The sequence below is a fragment of the Rana temporaria genome, chromosome 2 (genome assembly GCF_905171775.1).
Source record: "Rana temporaria chromosome 2, aRanTem1.1, whole genome shotgun sequence".
Taxonomy (NCBI): Eukaryota; Metazoa; Chordata; class Amphibia; order Anura; family Ranidae; genus Rana; species Rana temporaria.
In genome coordinates, this window is record NC_053490.1 from 438,921,765 (window position 1) to 438,948,579 (window position 26,815).

At 46.8% G+C, this 26,815-nt stretch overlaps 1 protein-coding gene across 1 annotated transcript in view; it reads left to right on the forward strand.

Annotated features, from left to right (window-relative positions):
• Positions 1–827: 827 nt before the first annotated feature.
• Positions 828–26,815, forward strand: part of LOC120927603 (Rab interacting lysosomal protein) — an 82,654-nt gene continuing 56,666 nt past the window's right edge. Inside the window, exon 1 of the mRNA XM_040338385.1 lies at positions 828–1,170. Within this exon, the coding sequence (XP_040194319.1) occupies positions 901–1,170 (270 nt within the window). The 5' untranslated portion in view covers positions 828–900. The remainder of the gene's footprint in view (positions 1,171–26,815) is intronic.

Sequence of the window (26,815 nt, forward strand, 5' to 3'; positions counted from 1 at the left end):
ACGTGACACCGTAGGAGGGGAGGAATCCGATCCACGAAAGTTCAATTATTGGGTGGAACTCCGCTTTAATTGTGGGGGAGGAGTGCGCAATTCGGCATCCTTGCCCTGGATTACCTTGTTTCGGTACTGAGTAAATGTGTTTTTAGTGTAAATGGACCCTAAAGACTGAGTAGAGTAAATGGAACGTCTGTCAGCCCAAATCACAGCAAAAAGCAGGGGTCCTCGGTGTGTGGGCGGGGCTTTCTGTGGTCAGATCGGCCACAGCTCCGTGCGTGGGCGGGACTTTCTGTGGTCAGAGCGGCCACAGCTCCGTGTGTGGGCGGGACTTTGTGGAGCCACTGCGGTGACAGCTCCTGTGTGGGCAGGACTTCGTGTAGTCCGAGCGGTGACAGCTCTGTGTGTGGGCGTGACTTCGTGTAGTAGGCGGCGATAGCAATGTGTATGGGCGAGGCTTCTAATAGTCTGTGACAGCTTCGTGTTTGGGCGGGGCGTCGTGTAGTAGGCGGTGACAGCAATGTGTGTGGGCGTGACTTCGTGTAGTAGGCGGTGATAGCAATGTGTATGGGCGAGGCTTCTAATAGTCTGTGACAGCTTCGTGTTTGGGCGGGGCGTCGTGTAGTAGGCGGTGACAGCAATGTGTGTGGGCGAGGCTTCTAATGTCTGTGACAGCTTCATGTTTGGGCGGGGCTTCGTGTAGTTAGTGCGGTGACAGCTCCGTGTGTGGGCGGTGTGTGTTGTTCGGGCAGTGGGCGGTCCCTTTGTTCTTGGGGCGGGGTTTACGCGTTCTCACTCTATTTCTCATAACGGACGCAGCATGTGGGCGGTCCCTCCGTGCTCGGGGGGCGGGGTTTTCTCCAGCTCATGACAGCGGTGACGATCTGGACATAGCAGGTCGGGGGGATGGAGTCGGTGGGGACGGTATGGCGGCGGGATCCCGCTGCTCTATCATTGGAGGATGTGTACAGCATGGCCAAGAGCCTGGGCTCCGAGCTGCAGAGCCTCACCGAGCAGTACGGGCCGGACTCCGTGTCCGGGGTGGTCCCGCAGGTGGTTCGGGTGCTGGAGCTGCTGGAGAGTTTCGCGGCCACCGGGAGAGAACGGAGCTGTACGGAGGAGGAGCTGCTGATCAGAGCCGTGCAGAGTATGGGCAGAGAGGAGCGACAGTCCCCGGTGTGTATACTGATCTGTACAATCCCAGGGGGACTACAAGTCCCAGAGACCGCATGGTACATTGTAACTACATGACTTCTCCAGATATGGCGCTGCACTAGGCAGGCGTGCAGTACAATGTGCCGTGTGATCTCTTTATTGTTCCATAGTAAATAATCGGAGGTCTGTCCAATCATTCCGATCAGAATACATTCCGATCATCTATTCACCTGACTAAGAGCCATTTACTACAAGTGTTATTATTAGTGATCATTGGGTGTCACAGGAAATCCGAGTACTAATAGTTAGTCACATACTATTATGCACTTGATCTGTAATCATAGGTGTGCGCAGCCTATTACATTAGGGTGTGCACCCCAAAGCTCAAACACACACTACCGATCGATCACTCTGTTCATTCAGAAAGGGAAGGGACCGGTAAATTGCATATTTACTGGCTCCTTCCCCCACTCATCCTAAAACATCCCCGCAGCAACATCCGGTGGGAGAGGAGAGAAGCCGGTGTCTTGCCGAAAAAGGTCCCCCGGCGGATTATGCCCCCCCCCTGTACTGCGCAGGCGCTTGCCTCCGAAAATTGACAAACATGTAGCTCTAGACGGCACCTGCGCACACTTCTGACATCCAGGCTCATTCCTTACCATCCCTGTGGACATGGAGGATGTTAAAAAAAGAGCCAGGAGGCTGACCGAATCGATTCGCTCAGACGACTGGCCACTTACTGTCCACGCATGCGCCGAATGTTTGTCTATTTTTGGAGGCAAACTGTGCACCTGCGCAGTACAAGAGGGAGATAATCCCCCGGGGGGACACTCATCGGCAGAATACCGGAAGTGTTGCCAGGGGGGGAAGGAAGGGGGAGCCAGGGCAGTTGGGGCGATCTGTGCTGCCCAAGGTGATTAGGGTGTGCCTGGGCACATCCGGCACACCCTGTGCGCACAACCTATGTCTGTAATGATGAAGAAGTTTGGTGGGACGTTGTCTCATGTTGCATCACCAGGATCAGGGTGTACACCCCAAAATATTGCCAAGAAGACCCGCTAGGCGTGCAAGGGTTTCAAACTGGTGGCCCTCCAGCTGTTTCAGAACTACAAGTCCCATCATGCCTCCGCCTGTGGGAGTCATGCTTGTAACTGTCAACCTTGCAATGCTTCATGGGATTTGTAGTTCTGCAACCGCTGGAGGGCCACCAATTTGACACCTGTGTTCCGCATTCATCATTTATTTATTTTTTTCATCTTTTGATCCAGCCAGTGGGTCTGTTTTTCAACAGAACAAGCTGTCCTGCAAATGTAGCAGTTAAAGGGATGAGACAAACCATTTATCACCGACATGGGTGCTTTTATTTATTTTTATTGTTTTATGTAAAACCTTTATCATGAAAGGGAAAAAAAAAATATTGCTGTAACTGCTTGTAAAGTGTTAATGGAGTTCGGCTTCAATTTGTTAAAGCGGAGTCCCACCCAAAAGTGGAACTTCCGCTTTAAGCACTCCTTGCCCCCTTATATGCCCCCTTATATGCCACATTTGTCATGTCATTTTTTTTGGGGGGGGGGGGGGCAGGGCCGGATTCCAGACAAGGCCAACAATGTCATTTTGTCAGACCCCCCAATGCTCAATGTCACCCCCCCCCCCTGCTTCTCAATTTTCGACAGCAGCACCCCCGCCTCTCAATGTCATATTCGGCAGCAAACCCCCCCTCTTTCTTCGTGTGTTGCCGAAAAAGTCCCTGGCGGATAATGTCCCCCCTGTACTGCGCAGGCGGGGGGTGGCATTGAAGAACCCGGCCTTGGGGCGGCAAAGGGAGTAAATCCGGGGGGGGGGGGGGGGCTTCATTAGGAGTGGGACTTCCTGCCCTACTTCTGCCTAGGCGGCGACTTCTCTCCACCTAGGCCCTGAAGGTCCGGCGGATGCTGCCAGAAAATCAGAGCTCCTTTCCGGAACGGAGGACTGCTGCGCGGCAGTGACGTCATCGCAGCTCCGGCCACTCACAGCTTCAGAGTTGCAAACCCGAAAGTAACAGAGGGGACATGTTACCTCCCTCAGCGGTGACTGGGGGGCGGTATGGGGGCTTCGTTCTAAGGTGAGTATTTCATAATAAGCTAGTATACTAGCTCATTATGCCTTTGACTTGCAGGTGATTTTTTTTTGGTTGGGCATACAACCGCTTAAAAAAATAAATTTTAAATGAAAAAATATTGCAATAAATACAGTAGGGTATAAAGCAGGGGCGGACTGACAACTCATGGAGCCCCCGGGCAATAGAAGATTATGGGGCCCCCGGGCAATAGAAGATTATGGGGCCCCCGGGCAATAGAAGATTATGGGACCCCTGGGCAATAGGAGATTATGGGCCCCCCGGGCTTACAGATGGCCACCACGCCAGGAGGCAGTGCAGAGGCGGGGCAGCTAAAATCTCTGGATTTTCACATCAAAAGCATGTCGGTTTTGGACATATCAGGGACAGATGTAAAAAAACATAGATTTTTACATACTGTCCCTGGTTTTACTGAGCCTGGCAACCCTGATGGGGGCCCCCTAGTGGCATGGGGCCCTCGGGCAGTGCCACTAGTGGTCTACAATAGTAGTCTCTGTATTTCTTGCATGACCAGTTTAATTTATAGGCCCATTCAGACTAAAGCATTGCAATAATGCAACAGGCATAAGGGCACGGCTTCATATGTGGTGTGTGGCAGTGCCATTCGTTGTTAATGGGCTGCTTTAGGGCAAATAATGGTAATGCCCTGCAACTCTCACTTATGTTAACATCCCGCAGCAGCAGCTGGATGTATTATGCAGTAATGGCCTTATAAAAGTGTCAATAATTTGTTCTTGTAGTAACGTAGCTATGGGTGAAAATCCACCTGTATTGGTTTGCTCTCAGTAGAGGGCATTCTGGGTGGGTGGCGTGGGTTACTGCTTGTAAAGTGCTTGGCTCACACAAGGTAAATGGGAGCGTCTGTGTATACATGCTTGTTTACATATATAAAACGGTGTATGCAAATGGGACTTGGAAAAAGCAACACAAGACATGCCGCTGGGGTCAGTGCCTGTCAGTGGCGGCTGGTGCTGCTCCGTGTGCTGCCTTCTCCACCCCCCCCCCCTCCGTGTGCTGCCTTCTCCCCCCCCCCCTGTGCTCCGTGTGCTGCCTTCTCCCCCCCCCCTGCGCTCCGTGTGCTGCCTTCTCCCCCCCCCTGCGCTCCGTGTGCTGCCTTCTCCCCCCCTCCTGCGCTCCGTGTGCTGCCTTCTCCCCCCCCCCTGCGCTCCGTGTGCTGCCTTCTCCCCCCCCCCTGCGCTCCGTGTGCTGCCTTCTCCCCCCCCCCCTGCGCTCCGTGTGCTGCCTTCTCTCCCCCCCCCCCTGCGCTCCGTGTGCTGCCTTCTCTCTCCCCCCCCCCTGCGCTCCGTGTGCTGCCTTCTCTCTCCCCCCCCTGCGCTCCGTGTGCTGCCTTCTCTCTCCCCCCCCCCCTGCGCTCCGTGTGCTGCCTTCTCTCTCCCCCCCCTGCGCTCCGTGTGCTGCCTTCTCTCCCCCCCCCTGCGCTCCGTGTGCTGCCTTCTCTCCCCCCCCCCCCCCCTGCGCTCCGTGTGCTGCCTTCTCTCCCCCCCCCCCCTGCGCTCCGTGTGCTGCCTTCTCTCCCCCCCCCCTGCGCTCCGTGTGCTGCCTTCTCCCCCGTGCTCCCTGTGCTGCCTTCCCCCCCCCCCCGTGCTCCGTGTGCTGCCTTCTCCCCCCCCGTGCTCCGTGTGCTGCCTTCTCCCCCCCCCCGTGCTCCGTGTGCTGCCTTCTCTCCCCCCCCCCCTGCGCTCCGTGTGCTGCCTTCTCCCCCGTGCTCCCTGTGCTGCCTTCTCCCCCCCCCCCCGTGCTCCGTGTGCTGCCTTCTCTCCCCCCCCCTGCGCTCCGTGTGCTGCCTTCCCCCCCCCGTGCTCCGTGTGCTGCCTTCTCCCCCCCCCCCGTGCTCCGTGTGCTGCCTTCTCCCCCCCCGTGCTCCGTATGCTGCCTTCTCCCCCCCCCCGTGCTCCGTGTGCTGCCTTCTCCCCCCCCCCGTGCTCCGTGTGCTGCCTTCTCCCCCCCCCCGTGCTCCGTGTGCTGCCTTCCCCCCCGTGCTCCCTGTGCTGCCTTCTCCCCTATAATTGCAATAAATAATTAGAAAAACAAAATGCTAATAATAAAAAAAACACACTGATAATCCCCCCCCCCCCCCCTAAAAAAATTTTTTTTGTAAAAAATAAAATTGTAAAAAAAATACTGCCACTGTCACATGACATTAAAAAAAAGTATCGGTATTCGGTATCGGCGAGTACTTGGGGGGGAAAAAAAAGTATCGGTACTTGTACTAGGTCTCAAAAAAGTGGTATCGGGACAACCCTAGTAAAAACAATCAAATGCTGACAGTGTGCCCATCAAATGCTGAGTGAGTGAATAACTTGTATAGCGCTACAAATGCCAACTGAATCGCCTCAAGGCGCTTGGTATCCATTTCCATCCTTATCCTTCAGAAGAGGTGGGTCTTGAGTTTTTTCCTGAAGGCCCGTTGATTTTCTTCCATTTGGAGGTTGGTTGGTAGCGCGTTCCACAGCCGAGGTCCTTGGAATGCTGACAGTGTGCCCATCATATGCTGCCACTATGCCCATTAAATGTTAAAGTCTCGGTGGGGCAGCAGGTGATGGCGACGAGCGGGTTCCTTCATGCGTCTCCTCCCATGCTCTCCTCCTGATAGGCGTCCAATAGCGGTCGCCTGCCGTTTCAGCCAATCAGGTGACGGGTAACAGACCCAAATACCTGATTGGTGGAGAGGCGCTTCAGTGTTAGGAAAGTGAATATTCATTCGCTTTCCTAACACACCTGGGTGAACAGCGAGCGAAAATAAATTTTTCTTGCATATGCAGTTCAGTTTCAAAGTGTGTTTGCATCTGGTGTAAGCAAGCACTAAGGCCCCTTTTACATTGGACCTGTAGTGGCGGTATTTCGCCGCTAAAAATAGCGGCGCTATACCGCCGAAATTGCCGCGGAAATCGGCCGCTAGCGGTGCGGTATTAACCCCCGCTAGCGGCCGATAAAGGGTTAATACCGCCCGCAATGCGCCTCTATAGAGGCGCATTGCGGGCGGTATTGCCGCGGTTTCCCATTGTTTTCAATGGGAAGGAGCGGTATACACGCCGCCCCTCTCACCGCTCCAAAGATGCTGCTGACAGGAGATTTTTTTTTCTCTCCCGCCAGCGCATCGCCTCAGTGTGAAAGCCCTCCGGCTTTCACATTGAGGTAGCTGGGCAGGAGTTTTTCAGGCGGTATAGCAGCGCTATTTTTAGCGCTGTACCGCCTGAAAAACTCCTCAATATGAAAGGGGCCTAAGACTGTACAGCATACAGGAGCGCCCCTCACTGGCTGCACTAATGGGCACCTGAAGCCCCAAAAAACGCCATGCAAATACCAACTTTCTAAAATAAATAATTCCATATTCTTAAAATTTCTATTCCTTTTTTAAAACATGTCTGCCATAAGTTTCCTAGTTGGGTAGAAACTGAAAAATCCCTGAAACAAATTTCATAAACTGACTCTTACAACTAACAACAAACACTGATCTGATTGCTAGCTGTGCTGGTTCCTGGGGTTTGTTCACACGATCGGACATTACGACAATTTTTTTTTCCGACGGATGTTGGCTTGCATATATATGGTCACACAAATGTTGTCGGAAATTCCGATCGGCAAGAACGCGGTCACGTACGACGGCGCTATAAAAGGGAAGTTCAATACCAAGTGCGCCACCCTTTGGGCTCCTTCTGCTAATCTCGTGTTAGTAGAAGTTTGGTGAGAGACTATTTGCGCTTTTCAGTCCGTTACAGCGTGACGAATGTGCTATCTCCATTACGAACGTTGGTTTTACCAGACCGAGCGCTCCCCTCTTGTACTTGATTCAGAGCATGCTTGGAATTTTGTCTGTCGGGAATTGTCTACTCCCCTGGGAATTTACGAGAACTGATTTTGTTGTCGGAAAATTTGACAACCAGCTCTCAAATTTTTGTTGTCGGAAATTCCTACAGCAAATGTCCGATGGAGCGTACACACGGTCGGAATTTCTGACAACAAGCTCCCATCGAACATTTGTTGTCAAATTCCGATCGTGTACACGTGGCATAAGAGTTTTATGCCCTATTCAGAACTTTGAGTTAAAGTGTCACTAAAGGAAAAAAAATTTTTAATTTAAAATAACAAACGTGATACTTACCTCCACTGTGCAGTTCGTTTTGCACAGAGTGGACCCGTTCCACGTCTTCTGGGTCCCTCGGCGGCTGTCTCTGGTCCACCCGCTATTACTAACCACAGTCATGCCCGAGCTCGCATGGTGGTCCGTAATTGCGGGTGCGCTCCCGTGATACAGCGAGCGGCCATAGCCGCTCGCTGTATCACTCGGCCCCGCCCCTCAGCGCGCCGCGTCACTGGATGTGATTGACCGCAGTGCCAGCCAATGGCTGCGCTGCTCTCAATCCATCTGCTGTAGCCAATCAGCGGCCAGGCTGAGCGGCGAAGAGGATATCGGGACTGCGCGGGACTTTCGAGGGGTCAGGTAAGTATAACGGGGGCTCGGGGGGGGGGGGGGGGGTTCAGCAGCATCCGATGTTTTTTCACCCTAATGCATAGATTGCATTAAGGTGAAAACTATTTTTTCTTTACAACTCCTTTTAACACAAGCTTCTAAATGGGGTTTTCTTTTTTATTATAATTGAGGTGTCCACAGTACATACAGATGATCCTTTTTATATACAGTAACTCCTAGCAGCCAATTGGAATTCATGTTGTAGAATTCGGCTTGGTTGCTTTGGGATTTTGCGCCCAAGAGTTGGGTTTTGTAAGAAGAGCCTTTGGTGAACTCTGCTAAGGGGTTAAGTACAAAAATATCTTGTGTGTGTGTGACTGGAAGTAAAGGGAACTGATACTTGGGGAAACTAGACTCGACCTAGAAATGGCCCCAACCCATTGCTTGTTATGACTCGATCCTGTCATGGCTGACCTTGATACACAGAGCACTTGATATCATGCCAACCAGAGATAAGAAGTTACTGGGACGAGTCTTTTTTATACTCTTTTCAATGTGAGTGACCTGTAAATAATACATGGCAGTTTCTCCTTGGATGAGCCCTGTGTTGTTTCCATAACATGGACTGCCAATGGGAACAGCAGAACAAGGCCTTTCACCCAGCAATCTACTGTGCGGCTCATTCTGTATCCCTGAATAGAAACAGGTGGCATATGTAAAGACTATTGTGCTGGGCTTTTGCCTAATTTGCCAAGCAAAATTTACACAGTTATACAATATACTATTTTAGTGTTTTGGCAAATTGACCCTTTACGGCTCAATGAGACGGGAGACACATCCGCTCCAAAGCAGGATCTCAGAAAATGGGTCCAAAACTTTAATCACATAGCGGCAAAAAGTGACTTTTCGGAACCACGCAGGACCCCTTATCAGGTCACTGCCTGATATAAGGGTCCTGCCTGTCTCTGAAACGTTTCTTTTTGCTACTATGTGATTACATTTTTGGACCCATTTTCGGAGATCCTGGTGTGCTGGTGACATTTTATCTTTATGATTGCATTCGGTTCCGGCTGGTGGTCATTTCAACACCCAATTTGAAATACAGTAAAACCTTGGATTGCAAGCATAATTCGTTCCAGAAACCTGCTTGTAATCCAAAGCACTTGTATATCAAAGCATTTTTCTTACAGGGTATATAAGAGAAGAGAGGCACCTCTAAGTGTGGCAATAAGTTGCTAAATGTTGTGCCTTCATTAAATGTAACCATATTGCTACACTTAGAGGCTCCTCTCTTTTATTTTATACCCTGTTTCCCCAAAAATAAGACCTACCCTGAAAATAAGACCTAGCGTTATTTTCCAGGAAGGCTGCAATATAAGCCCTACCCCAAGAATAAGCCCTAGTTAAAAATGCTTGTAAAATCCTATAATCCACTATATTACAGTAGTATATAATGTACAATGTGTGTGTTTCTGTAATATAATTGCGGGGAAGAGAGCTCCGGCGGGTAACAGAAGTGCAGAGCAGCGCTATAACAAATGTATTTGGCACAATTATATTACAGAAACGCACAGTTAAAATGCTTGTACAATCCTATAATCCACTCTATTACAGTAGTATATAATGTACAATACATTATATACTACTGTAATAGAGTGGATTATAGGATTGTACAAGCATTTTAACTCGGTTCACACTGGGGATTCCTGACAGGCAGGGAGGGAGAGGGGGAGAGAAGACAGCACATTACATGGTTAAGACCTACCCTGAAAATAAGCCCTACTGTGTCTTTTGTTGGCATAATTAATATAAGACCCGGGCTTATTTTCGGGGAAACACGGGTACTTATAAATGATGCTACTCTTATATTAAAGCGGGGTTCACCCTAAAAATAAAAATTTCTTTGTCTACCATGCCATCCAGCATACTAGCGTCAGCTACAGTATGCCTTTATTTTTATTTATTTTTGCGCTGTATTTACAGTTTAATCCTTTAGTTTAGTTTCAGACTCCCGCGGGGAGTAGGCGTTCCTATGAAGAGGGGAACATGATTGACGGCCGGCTATGGCGCGTCACGCGTTCCAAAAATAGCCGATATAGGACTCGGATCTATACCATCCAGCTATACCAAAAAAATTACATGCCAAATGTGGCATGTAAGGTGGCGAGGAGTGGATTAAGCAGAAGTTCCACTTTCGGGTGGAACTCCGCTTTAAAGAGGAGGTTCACCCGCACATGACCCTTTTTCCCCTTAGATGGATGCTCGTTTTGTCTAGGGCATGGGTCTTCAAACTATGGCCCTCCAGTTGTTCAGGAACTACAATTCCCATCATGCCTCGTGATGTCTGTGAATGTCAGTGTTACAATGCCTCATGGGATGTGTAGTTCTACAACAGCTGGAGGGCCGTAGTTTGAGGATCCCTGGTCTAGGGGAATCGGCTAGTTGTTTTAAAATATGAGCTGTACTTACGGTTTACGAGATGCATCTTCTCCGCCGCTTCCAGGTATGGGCTGCGGGACTGGGCGTTCCTATTTTGATTCACAGTCTTCCGAGAGGCTTCCGACGGTCGCATCCATCGCGTCACGATTTTCCGAAAGAAGCCGAACGTCGGTGCGCAGGCGCAGTATAGAGCCGCACCGACGTTCGGCTTCTTTCGGCTACTAGTGACGCGATGGTTGCGACCGTCGGAAGCCTCTCGGAAGACTGTCAATCAAGAAGGAACGCCCGCTCCCGAAGACCCATACCCGGAAGCGGCGGAGAAGATGCAGCTCGAAAACGGTAAGTACGGCTCATATTTTAAAACGACTAGCCGATTCCCCTAGACAAAACGAGCATTAATCTAAGGGGAAAAGGGAAAAAAATATATAATTGGGTGAACTCCCGCTTTAAGTTCCACTTTAAGATACCAAATGAGGTCCTCCTAGATCTCTTCAGGCTGGCCCCTTTTGCAGGTATAACTATGTAAAACATTTAAAAATAAGTGCCTATGCTGTTTAAAAAATAGTAATGCATTAGCTTACCCTGCTCCGCACATGCTCAGTTGCTCTCCATTTTTTAGCAATGTGCCAAAAATGTCGAGCTGCTCGCAGCCTAAAGCTTTACTGCTGATCAGGGGCTCCAGGCTTCAGCAAATTGGCAGCCTTCAACAAGAAGAAACAGGATCAATGCTGGAGGCAATTTACAGCACGCACTTATTTTGGTAGCAGAATTATTCATGTAGAATGTAAGCTCCTTGCTAAAGAACGTATTTTTTTATTTATCAAGTTGTTATGGGTAAAGCTCTGCTTTAGGCCTCATACACTGGATGTTTTGCAGCTGCTTCTAGGGGCATCAGGCGTTTTTTTTTTGTTTGTTTTTTTTTTTCCTGCCTCTGAACGCTCTTGCACGTTAGTATATGTGTTCATGCGAACACAGGTTTTTAGCAGTGGTTAGTGGCAGGGACTTTTAGAGGCAGGAACCCCACTGGAAGAGCAGAGTTTTGGCAGAAAAAACAATAACATCAACTAATTTCAATAGCCAGAACAAATGTATAATTCTGGCCAGTGAAATTAACACCCAAGCGCTTGACACTTGTAAACGTGCCCAAAAGCTTTAAAGAGGAAGTAAACCCTCTTGAAGAAAACCAAAAACAAAAAAACCTCTGCAAGAAAAAGGCATAATGAGCTAGTATGCTAAGCAGTGCACATGCGCCGTAGACATCGGTTCATGTCTTTTGGAAATATCTCCTAGACCGCATAGGTAAAAGTGGTCTGTAAGGATTTACCACCACTTTAATGCGGGGGTTCTGCTGGTATTCGTTTTTTTTTTTTTTTTTTTTTTACATGCTTCTGGCGCTCTTACCTTGGTTAATCTGCTACTCGTGTCCTAATATTTGAGCCGCCAGCATCGTCATTCTGCCGCAAAAGATCTTTTATAAAAATCCTTAGATGGACGTTTTCCATCTTGCTTGTGGGCACTCTGAAGCCCACAAGCAAATCCTTCCGAGATACGGTGAATGCTGTTAACCGCTCTATCCCGCGCATGTGCAGTGTTGACGGCGAGCGGCGCCGTCAACACTACACAGTTGCCATCACAACGGCCAGCGTCCTGAGAAGTTCACGCCCCGTTGTGACGACATACACTGCATCTTTTCTATCAGCCAGAGCTCAGAACGTGCACTGAGCAGCTGATAGAAAAGGTAAGTGTGTTCCCTTCCTTAAAATGGCGAATTAGTATCCGCCCTCGTCACATGACACGTCGCGCGACCCGCGAGAACGCGGGATTACATTATAAATCGTCTCCTGGGAGTCTCAACACATCACTCCCAGGAGACATTGCGAACAGCCGGGGAAATATAACAACACGCCCACTCCCGCGGGGAATAAACCAGGAAGCCAGATTGAATGAAGGATTATAAAGGTAAACATCGCCTTACGAAAAAAAAAAAAAACGATGGATTGCACATATATTTATGCTGCTGCTATCAGTCAGACAAACTTCATATTTAGGGTGAAACTCTGCTTTAAATGCTTTTACAAGTGTCAGACTTGTTTTTGGCAAACACTCCATTTCTTTGGCCACCATGCAAGGCAAAGTAAAATTCCCCTTTCCTTGCTCCCTGGTCACTCCCATTTGGCTGCCACGATTGGGGGGGGGGGAAAAGACCTGTGCAAGCTCCAAACCAACTTGCGTTTGCACATTGCACTAGAGCTGCACGATTAATCGCCGACAGAATCGCGATCTCGATTCTCCCCGCCTGCGGGATGACCCGCGATTCTTCTGTTTCACGGCCGGTTCCACGTAACCAGCGTGGAACGCAAATGGCGCCGATATCGGAACCGACGTTGGCAGCCTGCGGCGCTGGATGGATGCCTGGGCTTCTCTTGCAGATCTGTACAACTGTAGTGTGTATCCATGCGCCACCCAGTGGTTGCCGGCGGTACTGCTTCTGATGTATTAATCTTCCTCACAGTTCTGTACAACTGTGTGTATCCATGCGCCACCCAATGGTTGCTGGTGGTACTGCTTCTGATGTATAAAAAAGAGACCAGTGATATGTCAATGTTAAAGACCATATAACTCCTATGAAAAAAAGCAGAATCAAACTTTGATTCTGCTTTTTTCATAGGAGTTATATGGTCTTTAACATTGACATATCACTGGTCTCTTTTTTATATATTTATATTTTCAGATAAATCACAGGTTTATTTATTTATTTGGGGGGGGGGGGTTTCTGGCATTCAGTTTTTGAGAATCGTGATCTTTAGTCTAAGCAAAAAAATCGTGATTCTCATTTTGACCAGAATCGTGCAGCTCTACATTGCACATTGCTATTTGTTGCCGTATTGCACTTTTCTGGGAAGAGAAATGGCAGCAGGTACATTCGGGATCATGTTGCTCACTACTCTTCCTCTCGTGTCAGTGCTGGCTCTTTATTTGCTCTTTGCTATTGGCTCTTTGTTATTTGCCCAGTGAGATCTCCTGGGGAAGCTCTGACCAGGATGGCCTTGAAGCAAACTGCAAACCGCAGTGAACGAGGCAGCAAAGAAAATATTGGGTGCTAGGGGGCTGGCAAAGCATAGGTCCACTGTAAAATTTCTATCGGGTATATTTAAAGCTGCAGAAATGTATGGAAAGCTGGGAAGTTCTATAAATTTGACAAATGTTTTGCTTCATAAAGGACTTGCCTGTTTGAAAAAATACTCAGGTTGGTCCTTGGTGACGGCTTACCTTTAATGACTTTTGATTGCAAAATAAGTCCCATTTTCAGTAATCTACAAAGCCAATAAAAGTCTTAGGTTGAGTTATTGGCTAAAGGACATGTACAGTCACAAGGAAAATTGCCCGCACCAGGCTGCTGATGTTTTTTTATAGTTTTATGTGCATGCTTGTAATAGAAAACCAAAAGGCAATGTAAACAAGCGCAGTGTCAGTGGACACGTACTATGTATAAAGGCAGTTCTACTTTGGTAAGTGTTAGTCCAACTGCCATGCTAGTGGAGGCTGGTACTCCATCGGTTGGGGGGGGGGGGGCGTGGCAGTTAGACCAGACCCCCCTGTTGTTCCACCCCACACTAAACCTACCCACCTCCCCCCCCCCCCCCCCCCCCCCACATCCCCCTCTCGCCTGCCAGGCCCTCGTCAGCCCTGCACTTACATGGGCCCATGCAGGTCACGCTGCAGTGGTGGCCTCCCCCCTCCGTGTCCCAATCGTCGCTTCTCCTTCTGGCCAATTGGGTCTCAGGACCTGCTTCCTGATTGGCTGGGAGGAGAAACAGGAAGACATTAGTGAATATTATCACATGCCTGACGAAGGGTTCCTGCGCGGCTCTGAAACGTTGCACACGTTTCTGTGATGTGATCTTTCTCAATAAAATAAACCTTTTGGACGGAAGTGTTTTCTATGGTGTGCTGGCGAATACGTTCACTTACTAGCGAATATGAGCCCACCACTTTTTTTTTTTTTTAAAGCCTCCGGCTCAAATCATGTGCTTTGAAAATAAATACAAATAAAAACCTCATTGGAATCCATGTGTCTGGCGCCCTGCATGTAGATTAGGGACCGGGCATCCCTAATGTTCAGCTTAGCCAGTACTCCATACTCATACTGTTAGCCCCGCTTCCTGATTGGCCGGGAGGACATTTAGTGTGAAAATAACGAATGCTATTGTCACACAACTAGGTGGGCTCGGGGTGCAGTGCTTTTGCCCCAAGCCCACCCTTTTTTTTTAAGCCTATTAGGGTCTCAGGATCTAATCGCATGCTTGAATGAAAAAAAAAAAAAACCTCTATTGGTATCAATGTATCTGGCACCCCAAATGTAGATCAGGGACCGAAAGCATGGAGAGGGAGGGCTGCGCCTGTAATGGACGGGCCGCACCTGCTGACCACAACCTAAAAGACCATCCACAGCATCGCCGCCAGCTACATCACCAATCTCATCTGCAGATATCGCTCAAATCGTCCTCTCCGCTCCACCCAGGACCTCCTGCTCTCTAGCTCCCTTGTTATCTCCTCTCATGCTCGCCTACAGGACTTCTCCAGAGCCTCTCCCATGCTCTGGAACTCTCTGCCCCAGTATGTCAGGTCAGCTCCTACCCTGTCTGCCTTTAGGCGATACTTAAACCAGGGTTCAACGAAATGCAGGCGCCAGGTCGGAATAAAATGGCGGTCGTTGCAATACTTTCTGTCACACCGTATTTGCGCAGCGGTCTTGCAAGCGCACTTTTTTTTTGGGAAAAAAAAACACGTTTTAATTTGAAAGATAAGACACCAGTAAAGTTAGCCCAATTTTCTTTTTTATATTGTGAAAGATAATGTTACACAGAGTAAATTGATACCCAACATGTCATGCTTCAAAATTGCGTCCGCTCGTGGAATGGCGCCAAGTTTTTACCCTTTAAAATCTCCATAGGCGATGTTTAAAAAAATTCTACAAGTTGCATGTTTTGAGTTAGAGGAGGTCTAGGGCTAGAATTATTTCTCTCACTCTACCAGTCGCGACAATACCTCACATGTGTGGTTTGAACACCGCTTTCATACTCACGTTTGCTTCTGCGCGCAAGCTCGGCGGGACGGGGTGCGTTTCTGGCTACTAACTTTTTTTTTTTAGCTGGCTTCTAGATTTCAAGCAAATTTGTCAAACCCTGACTTAAACTCGCTTATTCAGGGAAGCCTACCCCACTTCCACCTATGAACTGTACTTGAGTCTCCTCCGTCAGATCATCATTTTAACTTTAAAGCCGTTGGCCGCGATTCAGATACATTGTCGTATCTTTGAGCGGGCGTAGCGCATCTCATATGCGCTACGCCAACGTAACATTGAGAGGCAAGTACAGTATTCACAAAGCACTTGCTCCCAAAGTTATGTCAGCGTAGCGTAAATGGGCCGGCGTAAGCCCGCCTAATTCAAATTAGCAAGGCAGTGGGCGTGTAGTATTATAATGAAGCGTGACCCCATGTAAATGCATGGCCGAACGAACGGCGCATGCTCAGTATCACGTCGAATTTACTCCCTAAGATACACCGGCTCAATGCCTGTGACGTGAACGTAACCTACGCACAGCCCCATTCACGTACGACTTGCGTAAACAACGTAAAAATCTACGCTTGTTCCGACGTCCATACTTTGCATTACCTGCGCCTCATATAGCAGGGGTAACTTTACGCCGGACTTAAGTCTTACGTAAACGGCGTAGCTAAATCCGACGGGTGCAAGTACGTTCAGGAATGGGCGTATCTAGGTCATTTGCATATTCGACGAGTAAATCTACGGAAGCGCCCCTTGCGGCCAGCGTAAAAATATGCACCCAAGATACGACGGCGTAGGAGACTTACGTCGGTCGTATCAAGCTAAAATTCAGGCGTATCTTGGTTCCTGAATACAGCACATAGATACGACGGCGCATCTTTGAACTTACCCAGCGTATCAATAGATACGTCGGCGTAAGTCGTCTCTGAATCCGGGCCATTACCTTTTTGTATCACCTCCCCCTCCCTTTGGATTGTAAGCTCCATGAGCAGGGCTCTTCTATTCCTTCTGTATTTTAATTGTACTGTCCCCCTTTTTATTGTAAAGCGCTGTGTAAACTGACGCTATATAAATCCAGAATAATAATATTTATTAGTCTATCTACAGCCATGTAGTGCATGCTTAGCCGGTTAAAACAGCGCAGCTGATGTATGATGGCCACAGCCAAAGAAAGTCTAGTAGCTAGATTCAGGTAGCTTTACGCCGGTGTATCAGTAGATACGCCGACGTAACTCTGAATCTACGCCGTCCTAAATTTAAGCGTGTTCTGGAAACCAGATACGCTTAAATTAGGCTAAGATACGAGCGGCGTAAGTCTCCTACGCCGTCGTATCTTAGGGTGCAATATTTAGGCTGGCCGCTAGGTGTCGCTTCCGTTGAGTTTGGCGCAGAATATGCAAATAACTACATACGCCGATTCAGAAACGTACGTGTGCCCGGCACATTTTTTTTTACGTCGTTTACGTACAGCTTTTTCCGGTGTAAAGTTAGTCGAACAAATAGCTGGCCTAGTCAATGTTAGGTATGGCCGTCATTCCCGCGTCAAAATTTTTTATTTTGACGTGGTTTGCGTAAGTCGTCCGTGAATGGGGCTGGACGTAATTTACGTTCACGTCGAAACCAATACGTCCTTGCGGCGTACTTTGGAGCAATGCACACTGGGATATGTACACGGACGGCTCATGTGCCGTTTGTAAAAAACGTCAATCACGTCGGGTCACCAATCATTTACATAAAACACGCCCCCTCATTTGAATTAGGCGCGCTTACGCCGGCCCCATTTACGCTATGCCACCATAACTTAGGAGGCAAGTGCTTTGTGAATACAGTACTTGCCTCTCTGACTTACGGTGGCGTAGCGTAAATACGATACGCCGCCTCAAAGATGCGCCCGGCTACCTGAATCTAGCTATAGATGTTACTTCTGTCTTGGTTCCTAAGGGAGGCAGTTTGGAAAAAAAAAAAAACTTTTCTTACGCAGGTAGTTTCTGGGTGACGGCTTACCTTTAATCAACTTTGACTACAAAATGAGGCCCATTTTCAGTAATCTACAAAGCCAATAAAAGTCTTAGGTTGGGTTATTGGCTAAAGGACATATACAGTCACTAGGAAAATTGCCCGCACCAGACTGCTGATGGTTTTTATAGGTTTTACTTGGCATATCTGAAATGATACTGAATGACAATTTTTTGGGGAAATAAAATGGTAATTTAGGCAGAAAATGTGTGGGGAAAAAATGCCGTACATTGGTGGTCAGTGAAGTGCCCCCTAAATTGATAAGTGATGAAGGGACCCTGTAGCTTGGTGGTCAGTGGGATAAGGGCCCTTTTTACATTGGTGCCCATTAGGAAAATTACCCACTTGGGGCTCGATTACACTTGCTTCGGCTTCATCATGTTACCATGTTTTTATTGAACACACCATGTAAATATTCACAGTGCAGGTGGAAAAAGCATGTGAACCCCTAGACTAATGACATCTCCAAGAGCTAATTGGAGTGAGGTGTCAGCCAACTGGAGTCCAATTAATGAGATGAGATTGGAGTTGTTGGTTACAGCTGCCCTGCCCTATAAAAAAACAGACACCAGTTCTGAGTTTGCTTTTCACAAGAAGCATTGCCTGGTGTGAATGATGCCTTGCACAAAAGAGCTCTCAGAAGACCTACAATTAGGAATTGTTGACTTGCATAAAGCTGGAAGGGGTAATAAAAGTATCTCCAAAAGCCTTGCTGTTTATCAGTCCACGGTAAGACAAATTGTCTATAAATGGAGAAAGTTCAGCACTGCTGCTACTCTCCCTAGGAGTGGCCATCCTGTAAAGATGACTGCCAGAGCACAGCGCAGACTGCTCAATGAGGTGAAGAAGAATCCTAGAGTGTCAGCTAAAGACTTGCAAAAGTCTCTGGCATATGCTAACATCCCTGTTAGCGAATCTACGAAACGTAAAACACTAAACAAGAATGGATTGGGAGGATACCACAGAGGAAGCCACTGATGTCCAAAAAAAACATTGCTTCACGTTTACAGTTTTCACAAGAGCACCTGGATGTTCCACAGCAGTACTGGCAAAATATTCTGTGGACAGATGAAATCAAAGTTGAGTTGTTTGGAAAAACAGGAAAAAGAGGCACACCAACATCAAAACCTCATCCCAACTGTGAAGTATGGTGGTGGGGCATTGTGGTTTGTGGCTGCGTAAGGGCCTGGACGGATTGCTATCATCGAAGGAAAAACAAATTCCCAAGTTTTATCAAGACATTTTGCAGGAGAACTTAAGGCCATCTGTCCACCAGCTGAAGCTCAACAGAAGATGGGTGTTGCAACAGGACAACGACCTAAAGCATAGAAGTAAATCAACAACAGAATGGCTTAAACAGAAGAAAATGCGCCTTCTGGAGTGGCCCAGTCAGAGTCCTGACCTCAACCCGATTGAGATGCTGTGGCATGACCTCAAGAAAGCGATTCACACCAGACATCCCAAGAATATTGCTGAACTAAAACAGTTCTGTAAAGAGGAATGGTCAAGAATTACTCCTGACCATTGTGCAGGTCTGATCTGCAACTACAGGAAACGTTTGGTTGAAGTTATTGCTGCCAAAGGAGGTTCAAGCAGTTATTAAATCCAAGGGTTCACATACTTTTTCCACCTGCACTGTGAATGTTTACATGATGTGTTCAATAAAAACATGGTAACATTTAATTCTTTGTGTATTATTAGTTTATGCAGACTGTGATTGTCTATTGTTGTGACTTAGATGAAGATCAGATCACATTTTATGACTTTTTATTTGTGTGTGTGTGTGTGTGTGTGTGTGTGTGTGTGTGTGTGTGTATATATATATATATATATATATATATATATATATATATATATATATATATATATATATATATATAAATTATTCAATTTTTTAGTTTTATTGGACAGCGGAGATGTATTAGAGTACCTGTTTTTATTGTGTACTGTGGGAGCCCAGATATAGTGAATGCAGGGTGCTGGGTTTAGTAACACTTTAACCCCTTAACGCCCGCCGCACGACTATTTACGTCCGCACAATGGCACGGACAGGCAGATGGGCGTATATATACGTTGTTGCCTTCTAGCGGGTAAATAAAAATGCAATAAAACTATCCCCTATTTTGTAAACGCTATAAATTTTGCGCAAACCAATCGATAAACGCTTATTGCGATTTTTATTTTATTTTATTTTATTTATTTATTTATTTTTTAACCAAAAATAGGTAGAAGAATACGTATCGGCCTAAACTGAGGGAAAAAAAATGTTATATATGTTTTTGGGGGATATTTATTATAGCAAAAAGTAAAAAAATATTGCATTTTTTTCAAAATTGTCCGCAGAGGAGATCAAATACCACTAAAAGAAAGCTCTATTTGTGGGGAAAAAAGGACGCCAATTTTGTTTGGGAGCCACGTCGCACGACCGCGCAATTGTCTGTTAAAGCGACGCAGTGCCGAATCGCAAAACCTGGCCTGGGCATTTAGCTGCAAAATGGGGTCCGGGGCTTAAGTGGTTAAGTACTTTGAGTCACTGACCTAGAACGAAATTAAGATGACAAAAAATCGGTCGGTGAATTAATTAAAGTAACACTTTTAATTGTGGACTACATCCCCTATGGAGATTTTCCCCACAGGAAATGAGGGCAAACCTCCCTAACAAGGCCTTGAGCAGCCGTGAAAACCAATTTTAACCATGTTAAAGTGGAGGTTACCCTAAAAATAAACTTTTAAGATTAGATTGAGGCTCATTTTGTCTAGGGGAATCGGCTAGTTTTTTTTAAAAACGAAGCAGTACTTACCGTTTTAGAAAGCGATCTTCTCCGCCGCTTCCGGGTATGGTCTTCGGGTCTGGGCGTTCCTTCTTGATTGACAGTCTTCCGATGGTCGCATCTATCGGGTCACGATTTTACGAAAGTAGCCGAACGTCGGTGCGCAGGCGCCGTATAGAGCCGCACCGACTTTCGGCTACTCGTGACGCGATAGATGCGACCGTCGGAAGCCTGTCAATCAAGAAGGAACGCCCAGACCCGAAGACCATACCCGGAAGCGGCGGAGAAGATCGCTTTCTAAAACGGTAAGTACTGCTTCGTTTTTAAAAAAAAATAGCCCTAGACAAAATGAGCATGAATCTAATGTTAAGTCTTTAAGCTTTAAGTCAAGCTTTGCTCCATTCCATCTCCCGTGCCTCCCTTTTAAGCAGTTTTTACATTGATCTACAACTACATTGTGGTCTTGTGGGCCTGTAGTCTCCTGACGTGTCGCCCCTGTGTGAACCGGCTCTGACAGTTTGTCATGGTCACTGGACATTTTTATTCTGTGCATTGTTCCCAAATGCTAACAAAGTATCTTCTACAACTTCTCATTTCCTCAATGGCATTCTTGGTTTCTGTTCCTTTTTTTTTTTTTTTTTTTTATCAATTCAATGTAAGCTGAGAACTTCTGATTTGCTAAATGTTCATCGTCTGCCAACGAAGATCATACAACATTTGAATAATTGACTTCTCCTTTAGCGTCCTATCTGGATGTGGGAAATTCTGTCTATTTAAATTTACAGGACACTAAAACAATTGAAGTTCCTAATGTTAATAAGGCCAGAACATTCATGCAGCATTGCACACCTGTTGTGTATTCTGCTAAGGTGGAACATGGCGAAATGGCTACTGCCGGGAGAGGATTTCTTTCAGACTATCCGTATTTATAATAGTGTCTAATATTGCTCTACAGATTGTGGAGATACATCATGGCTGCAAACAAGGTACTAAATGTAATGTTTTTTTCCTGTCAAGGACATTTTCTTTTAATCATTGTGCTTTACCAACTTTATTATATACCTTTTAGAAATAAAACCGATTTTTCTATTGAATACAAATTAAATGTGTGCATTAAAAACCTCCCTTGGCCTCAAAAATGAGTTGCATAGCGGTGTTTGTTGCATATAAAATATTTTATAGTGGGGTAAACAAAACTTGGCGTTTTTAGGATGCGTGTGAAAAACGAACTAACTGGTATCCATAGACCATTGCTGCCCATTGTTATGAGCAAGGTAGCCATTGTGCTTAACCACTTAAGACCCGGACCAAAATGCAGCTAAAGGACCAGGCCCCTTTTTGCGATTCGGCACTGCGTCGCTTTAACTGACAATTGCGCGGTCGTGCGACTTGGCTCCCAAACAAAATTGACGTCCTTTTTTTCCCACAAATAGAGCTTTCTTTTGGTGGTATTTGATCACCTCTGCGGTTTATTTTTTGCGCTATAAACAAAAATAGAGCAACCATTTTGAAAAAAATTAAATATTTTTTACTTGTTACTATAATAAATATCCCCCAAAAATATATAAAAAAAAAAAAAAAAAAAATTTCCTCAGTTTAGGCCGATACGTATTCTTCTACCTATTTTTGGTAAAAAAAATTGCAATAAGCGTTTATCGATTGGTTTGCGCCAAATTTATAGCGTTTACAAAATAGGGGATCGTTTTATTGCATTTTTATTAATTATTTTTTTACTACTAATGGCGGCGATCAGCGTTTTTTTTTTCGTGACTGCGACATTATGGCGGACACATCGGACAATTTTGACACATTTTTGGGACCATTGTCATTTTCACAGCAAAAAATGCATTGTTTACTGTGAAAAATGACAGTTGCCGTTTGGGAGTTAAACACAAGGGGGCGCTGAAGGGGTTAAGTGTGACCTCATCTGTGTTTCTAACTGTAGGGGGGTGTGACTGTAGGTGTGACATCATCGATTGTGATTCCCTATATAAGGGAACACGCGATCGATGATGGTGCCACAGTGAAGAACGGGGAAGCTGTATTTACACACAGCTCTCCTCGTTCTTCAGCTCCGGGGACCGTTTGCTGGACTCCAGCGGTGATCGGGTCCGCGAATCCCGCGGTCACGGAGCTCCGGACGGGGGCGTGCGCCCGCGACCCATGGCTGGGCATTATACAATCGCGTACAGGTACATGATTGTGCCCAGCCGTGCCATTCTGCCGACGTATATATCGACGTTGGGCGGTCCTTAAGTGGTTAAATGATACCGCAAGCACATGTCTCTAGCCATAGACTGCCTGGATACCATGGACGTGCGATGAGGCCAGTGGCTGGTGAGGCACTGGCTAGTATCGGAGCCAGATACACACAGGTTACATACGCTGTGATTGTTAGAGCGAGAGTAATAATTCTAGCACTAGACCTCTGTAATTCTAAACATGTAATCTGTAAAAAAAAAAAATGAAAGCGTCGCCTATGGAGATTTTTAAGTACTAAAGTTTGGCGCCATTCCACAAGTGTGCACAATTTTAAAGCGTGACATTTTGGGTATATATTTACTTGGCGTAACATCATCTTTCACATTATCTGCTTCAGCCCCAGAAGATTTACCCCCTTCCTGACCAGAGCACTTTTTACAATTTGGCACTGTGTCACTTTAACTGACAATTGCACCCAAACAAAATTTGTGCCGTCGTGCCTCCCCCCCCCCCCATCTAGGGGTGCAACGGATCAAAAAACTCACGGTTCGGATCGTTCCTCGGATCAGGAGTCACGGATCGGATCATTTTTCGGATCGGCAAAAAAAAAAAAAATCTCCCCCACTGTAATGTCCCCCCCCCACCAACTATAGTACCCCCTCAGTGCAGACACCCCCCCCTCCTCTCAGTACAGTGACCCCCTCCTCAGTACAGTGACCCCCTCCTCAGTACAGTGACCCCCCCCCCTCCTCAGTACAGTGACCCCCCCCCCTCCTCAGTACAGTGACCCCCCCCTCCTCACAGTGACCCCCCCCCCCTCTGTACAGTGATCCCCCCCCTTCTCAGTACCGTGACCCCCCCTCCTCAGTACCGTGACCCCCCCTCCTCAGTACCGTGACCCCTCCTCCTCAGTACAGTGACCCCCCCCTCCTCCTCAGTACAGTGACCCCCCCTCCCCCTCAGTACAGTGACCCCCCCTCAGTACAGTGACCCCCCCTCAGTACAGTGACCCCCCCCTCAGCTAGTACCGACAGGCACTCCCCGAGCGGTGTGTCCGAGTGCGGGCTCCTCCTCTGTGGGTGTAAACAGAGGAGGGCCGCCGCCGGGTGTACCAAGATGGCCGCGGCTCCGGAGCTAGGCCGATGCCGCGGCCTTTCCTAATGTTACGGCGGCGGCTCCGGAGCTAGGCCGAAGCCGCGGCCTTTCCTAGCGTTATGGTCGCGGCTCCGGAGGTAGGCCGAAGCCGCGGCCATAACATTAGGATAGGCTGCAGCTTCGGCCTAGCTCCGGAGCCGCCGCCGTAACATTAGGAAAGGCCGCGGCTTCGGCCTAGCTCCGGAGCCGTGGCAATCCGCGGATCACAGTGTGATCAAATCCGAAGGGGGTGACCCGTTCGGATCACGGATCAACTGTGATCCGTTGCACCCCTACTACAAATAGAGCTTTCTTTTGGTGGTATTTGATCACCTCTGCGGTTTTAATTTTTTGCACTATAGACAAAAAAGCAACAACTTAAAAAAAAAAAAAAAATGTCTCCATCAGTTTAGGCCAATATGTATATTCTTCTACTTATTTTTGGTAAAAATAAATTGCAATTCGCGTATATTGATTGGTTTGTGCAAAAGTTATAGCGTCTGCAAACTATGGGAAAGATTTTTGGCTATTATTATTATAATAATAATAATTATTATTATTATTATTAAAAAAAAATTATACATACATAATTTTTTTTTATTTTTTACTAGTAATGGCAGTGATCTGCAATTTTTAGCGGTATTGCGATGGACTAATCTGAGACTTTTGTCACTTTTTTTGAACCATTGGCATTTACACAGCGATCGGTGCTATAAAGATGCACTGATTACTGTGTATATGTCTCTGACAAGAAGTGAGGAGAGGCACTGTGAGCTCATCTTCTCAGTCTGCTGCAAACAGTGTGCCAGCTTGTATTTAAACTGGTCGCTCTGTATGTAGCTCCTGACAGGCTGCGCAAGGAGCCACATATCTCTGGAAACCATAGGTAGTAGGAGCCTCAAATTACTAGTGGTGGGATAGGACTTGGGATACCTACCCCCACCCCCTCAGGATGCGGAGCTATGACCCTCAAAGCTCTTCTTCTTCTTTTTTTTTTTTTATGTTCATGGAAGGTATGACCTCATGTGGTTGGATGAGACCAACATTTAGCTCTTTGGCATATGACTCTAAGGCCGCGTACACACGATCGGTCAAAACCGATGAAAACTAACTGAAGGACCTTTTCATCGGTCCAAACTGATCGTGTGTGGGCCCCATCGGTCAGTTAACCTTCGGTCAAAAAATGTAGAACTTGCTTTAACCAATGGACGCCTAACCGATAGGTCAAAACCGATGGTTGGTATGCAAAAACATCGGTTAAAAACCTGCGCATGCTCAGAATCAAGTCGACGCATGCTTGGAAGCATTGAACTTCGTTTTTTCTGCACGTCGTTGTGTTTTACTTCACCACGTTCTGACACAATCGTTTTTTTAACCGATGGTGTGTAGGCGCGACTGATCATCAGTCAGCTTCATCGGTTAACCGATGAAAGCGGTCCATCGGTCCGTTCTCATCGGATGGACTCGTGTGTACGCGGCTCTTTTTTATACTCCGTTGTGACGTGACGCTTATATCAAGACATCGCTTGTATATGAAGTCACAATTTATTTAAAAAAAATGTTGCTTGTCTTGCAAAACGCTCTCAAACCAAGTTACTCTCAAACCAAGGTTTTACTGTACACTATAATGCATTGCAGTCACTGCTGGCAATGTTTCTGGGTTTGCCCTCTTTGTGAAGTTTCACTTTCCTTTCTGTTAAACAAATTGTTTTTTCTCTTGCTGCCAACTGTGGCTTTCCTCTGCCAAGGGAGTGTTTGTTTTGTTTTCAGGAGAGGAAGGAACGGTTTCTGAGAACATTTTTGAAAAGGATTAAGGGCCAGTTTACATTGCTGCGTGGTGTGAGATCGCATGTTATTCGCACTGCAAATGACATGCGATGTCCATGCAATGCAATTTCAGCCATACAGACTGTATGGCTGAAATTGCATTCGGACCAAACTCGCACAGGACCCTTTTTTTTTTTTCATACTCCCCCAGTATGAAAAGTCGTCTGTGTGGAACTCCGATGGAGAAAAAACCACGCATGCTCAGAAGCATTGAACTTTATTTTTCTCAGGTCGTCGTAATGTTTTACTTCACTGCGTTTTGGACGGTTGGAATTTGGTCGGAATTTCGTTCAAGCTGTCTTGCATACACACTGTATGCAAGACAGCTTGAACGAAATTCCGACGGACAATTCTATTCCGATCGGAAATTCCGATCGTGTGTACAGGGCATAAGTCTCTGAAAATCTCCTGCAGCATGTCCACAATCTCTAACCATCTCTTGTATTGTTTCCAGCAGGGCTGTGGAGTCGGAGTCGAGGAGTCGGAGTCGGGGGAAATTTTGGGTACCTGGAGTCGGAGTCGGCAAATAATGCACCGACTCCGACTCCGACTCCTATACTAAATTTAGATTGGAATTAAAAAAAAAAAAAGCAAGTTTAAATGTCCCAATTAACAAAAAGTTATAATTAATGACTTCTCTACTGTAAGAATAAAGACCAATGCATGCAGTGCCTCACGTAACCGCAAAACGAACACGTTAAGTGACCGTGAAGAAGCATGCTTTTCATGTGCTTCACTATATGGCACGCAACGCACAATTAGGAGCTGCAATAATTATACTTTCCATAGTGTTGTGTTCTGCTTTTACAGGGAACGCAGCATCCATGTGTAACCTAGCCTCTCACTGATAAGGGATTAAATAAAATATGTTTTTTGCAGGACTAGAGAGTGAGACACTTGTATAAGTGAAGGGAATGGAGGGCCAATAGTTCAAGACTGAAGCTGTAAATCATTGGAAAAACTGCTGTCATTTAGCTAAGGCTATAAAAACTTGTAAACTCCGATTGTTAGCTTAAACTTTAAACATGACTATGGGATTCTCCTAGGAAAATCATGTTTTAGAATAAATGCCCCTTCCTTTGTCTTTTGCTTAAACTGTGCAATACAGTAGACTGTTGGCTTCCCAGCCAGTAGTCCTGTGGTAGGTTGCGTTTCTTTCCCTCAAGGAATGTATAAAATACATTCGCATATTAATACAGAGGAGTCGGAGTCGGAAGTACATAAAACTGAGGAGTCGGAGTCGGAACATTTATCTACCGACTCCACAGCCCTGGTTTCCAGTCTGACTATCCTGTTGTGTGTCTGCTGTCTGACGCTGAATACTCAGTGACTTTTATGTGTGGCCCTTTGGTGATTTCTGGAGCCCCTCATACAGTCAGACAGGGTTTGACAAATTTGCTTGGAATCTAGGAGCCAGCTAAAAAAGTTAGGAGCCAGAAAACGCACCCCGTCCCGACGAGCTCGCACGCAGAAGCGAACACATACGTGTGCAGCGCCCGCATATGTAAACGGTGTTCAAACCACACATGTGAGGTATCCCCGCGATTGGTAGAGCGAGAGCAATAATTCTAGCCCTAGACCTCCTCTGTAACTCAAAACATGCAACCTGTAAATTTTTTTAAACATCGCCTATAAGGATTCTAAAGGGTAAAAGTTTG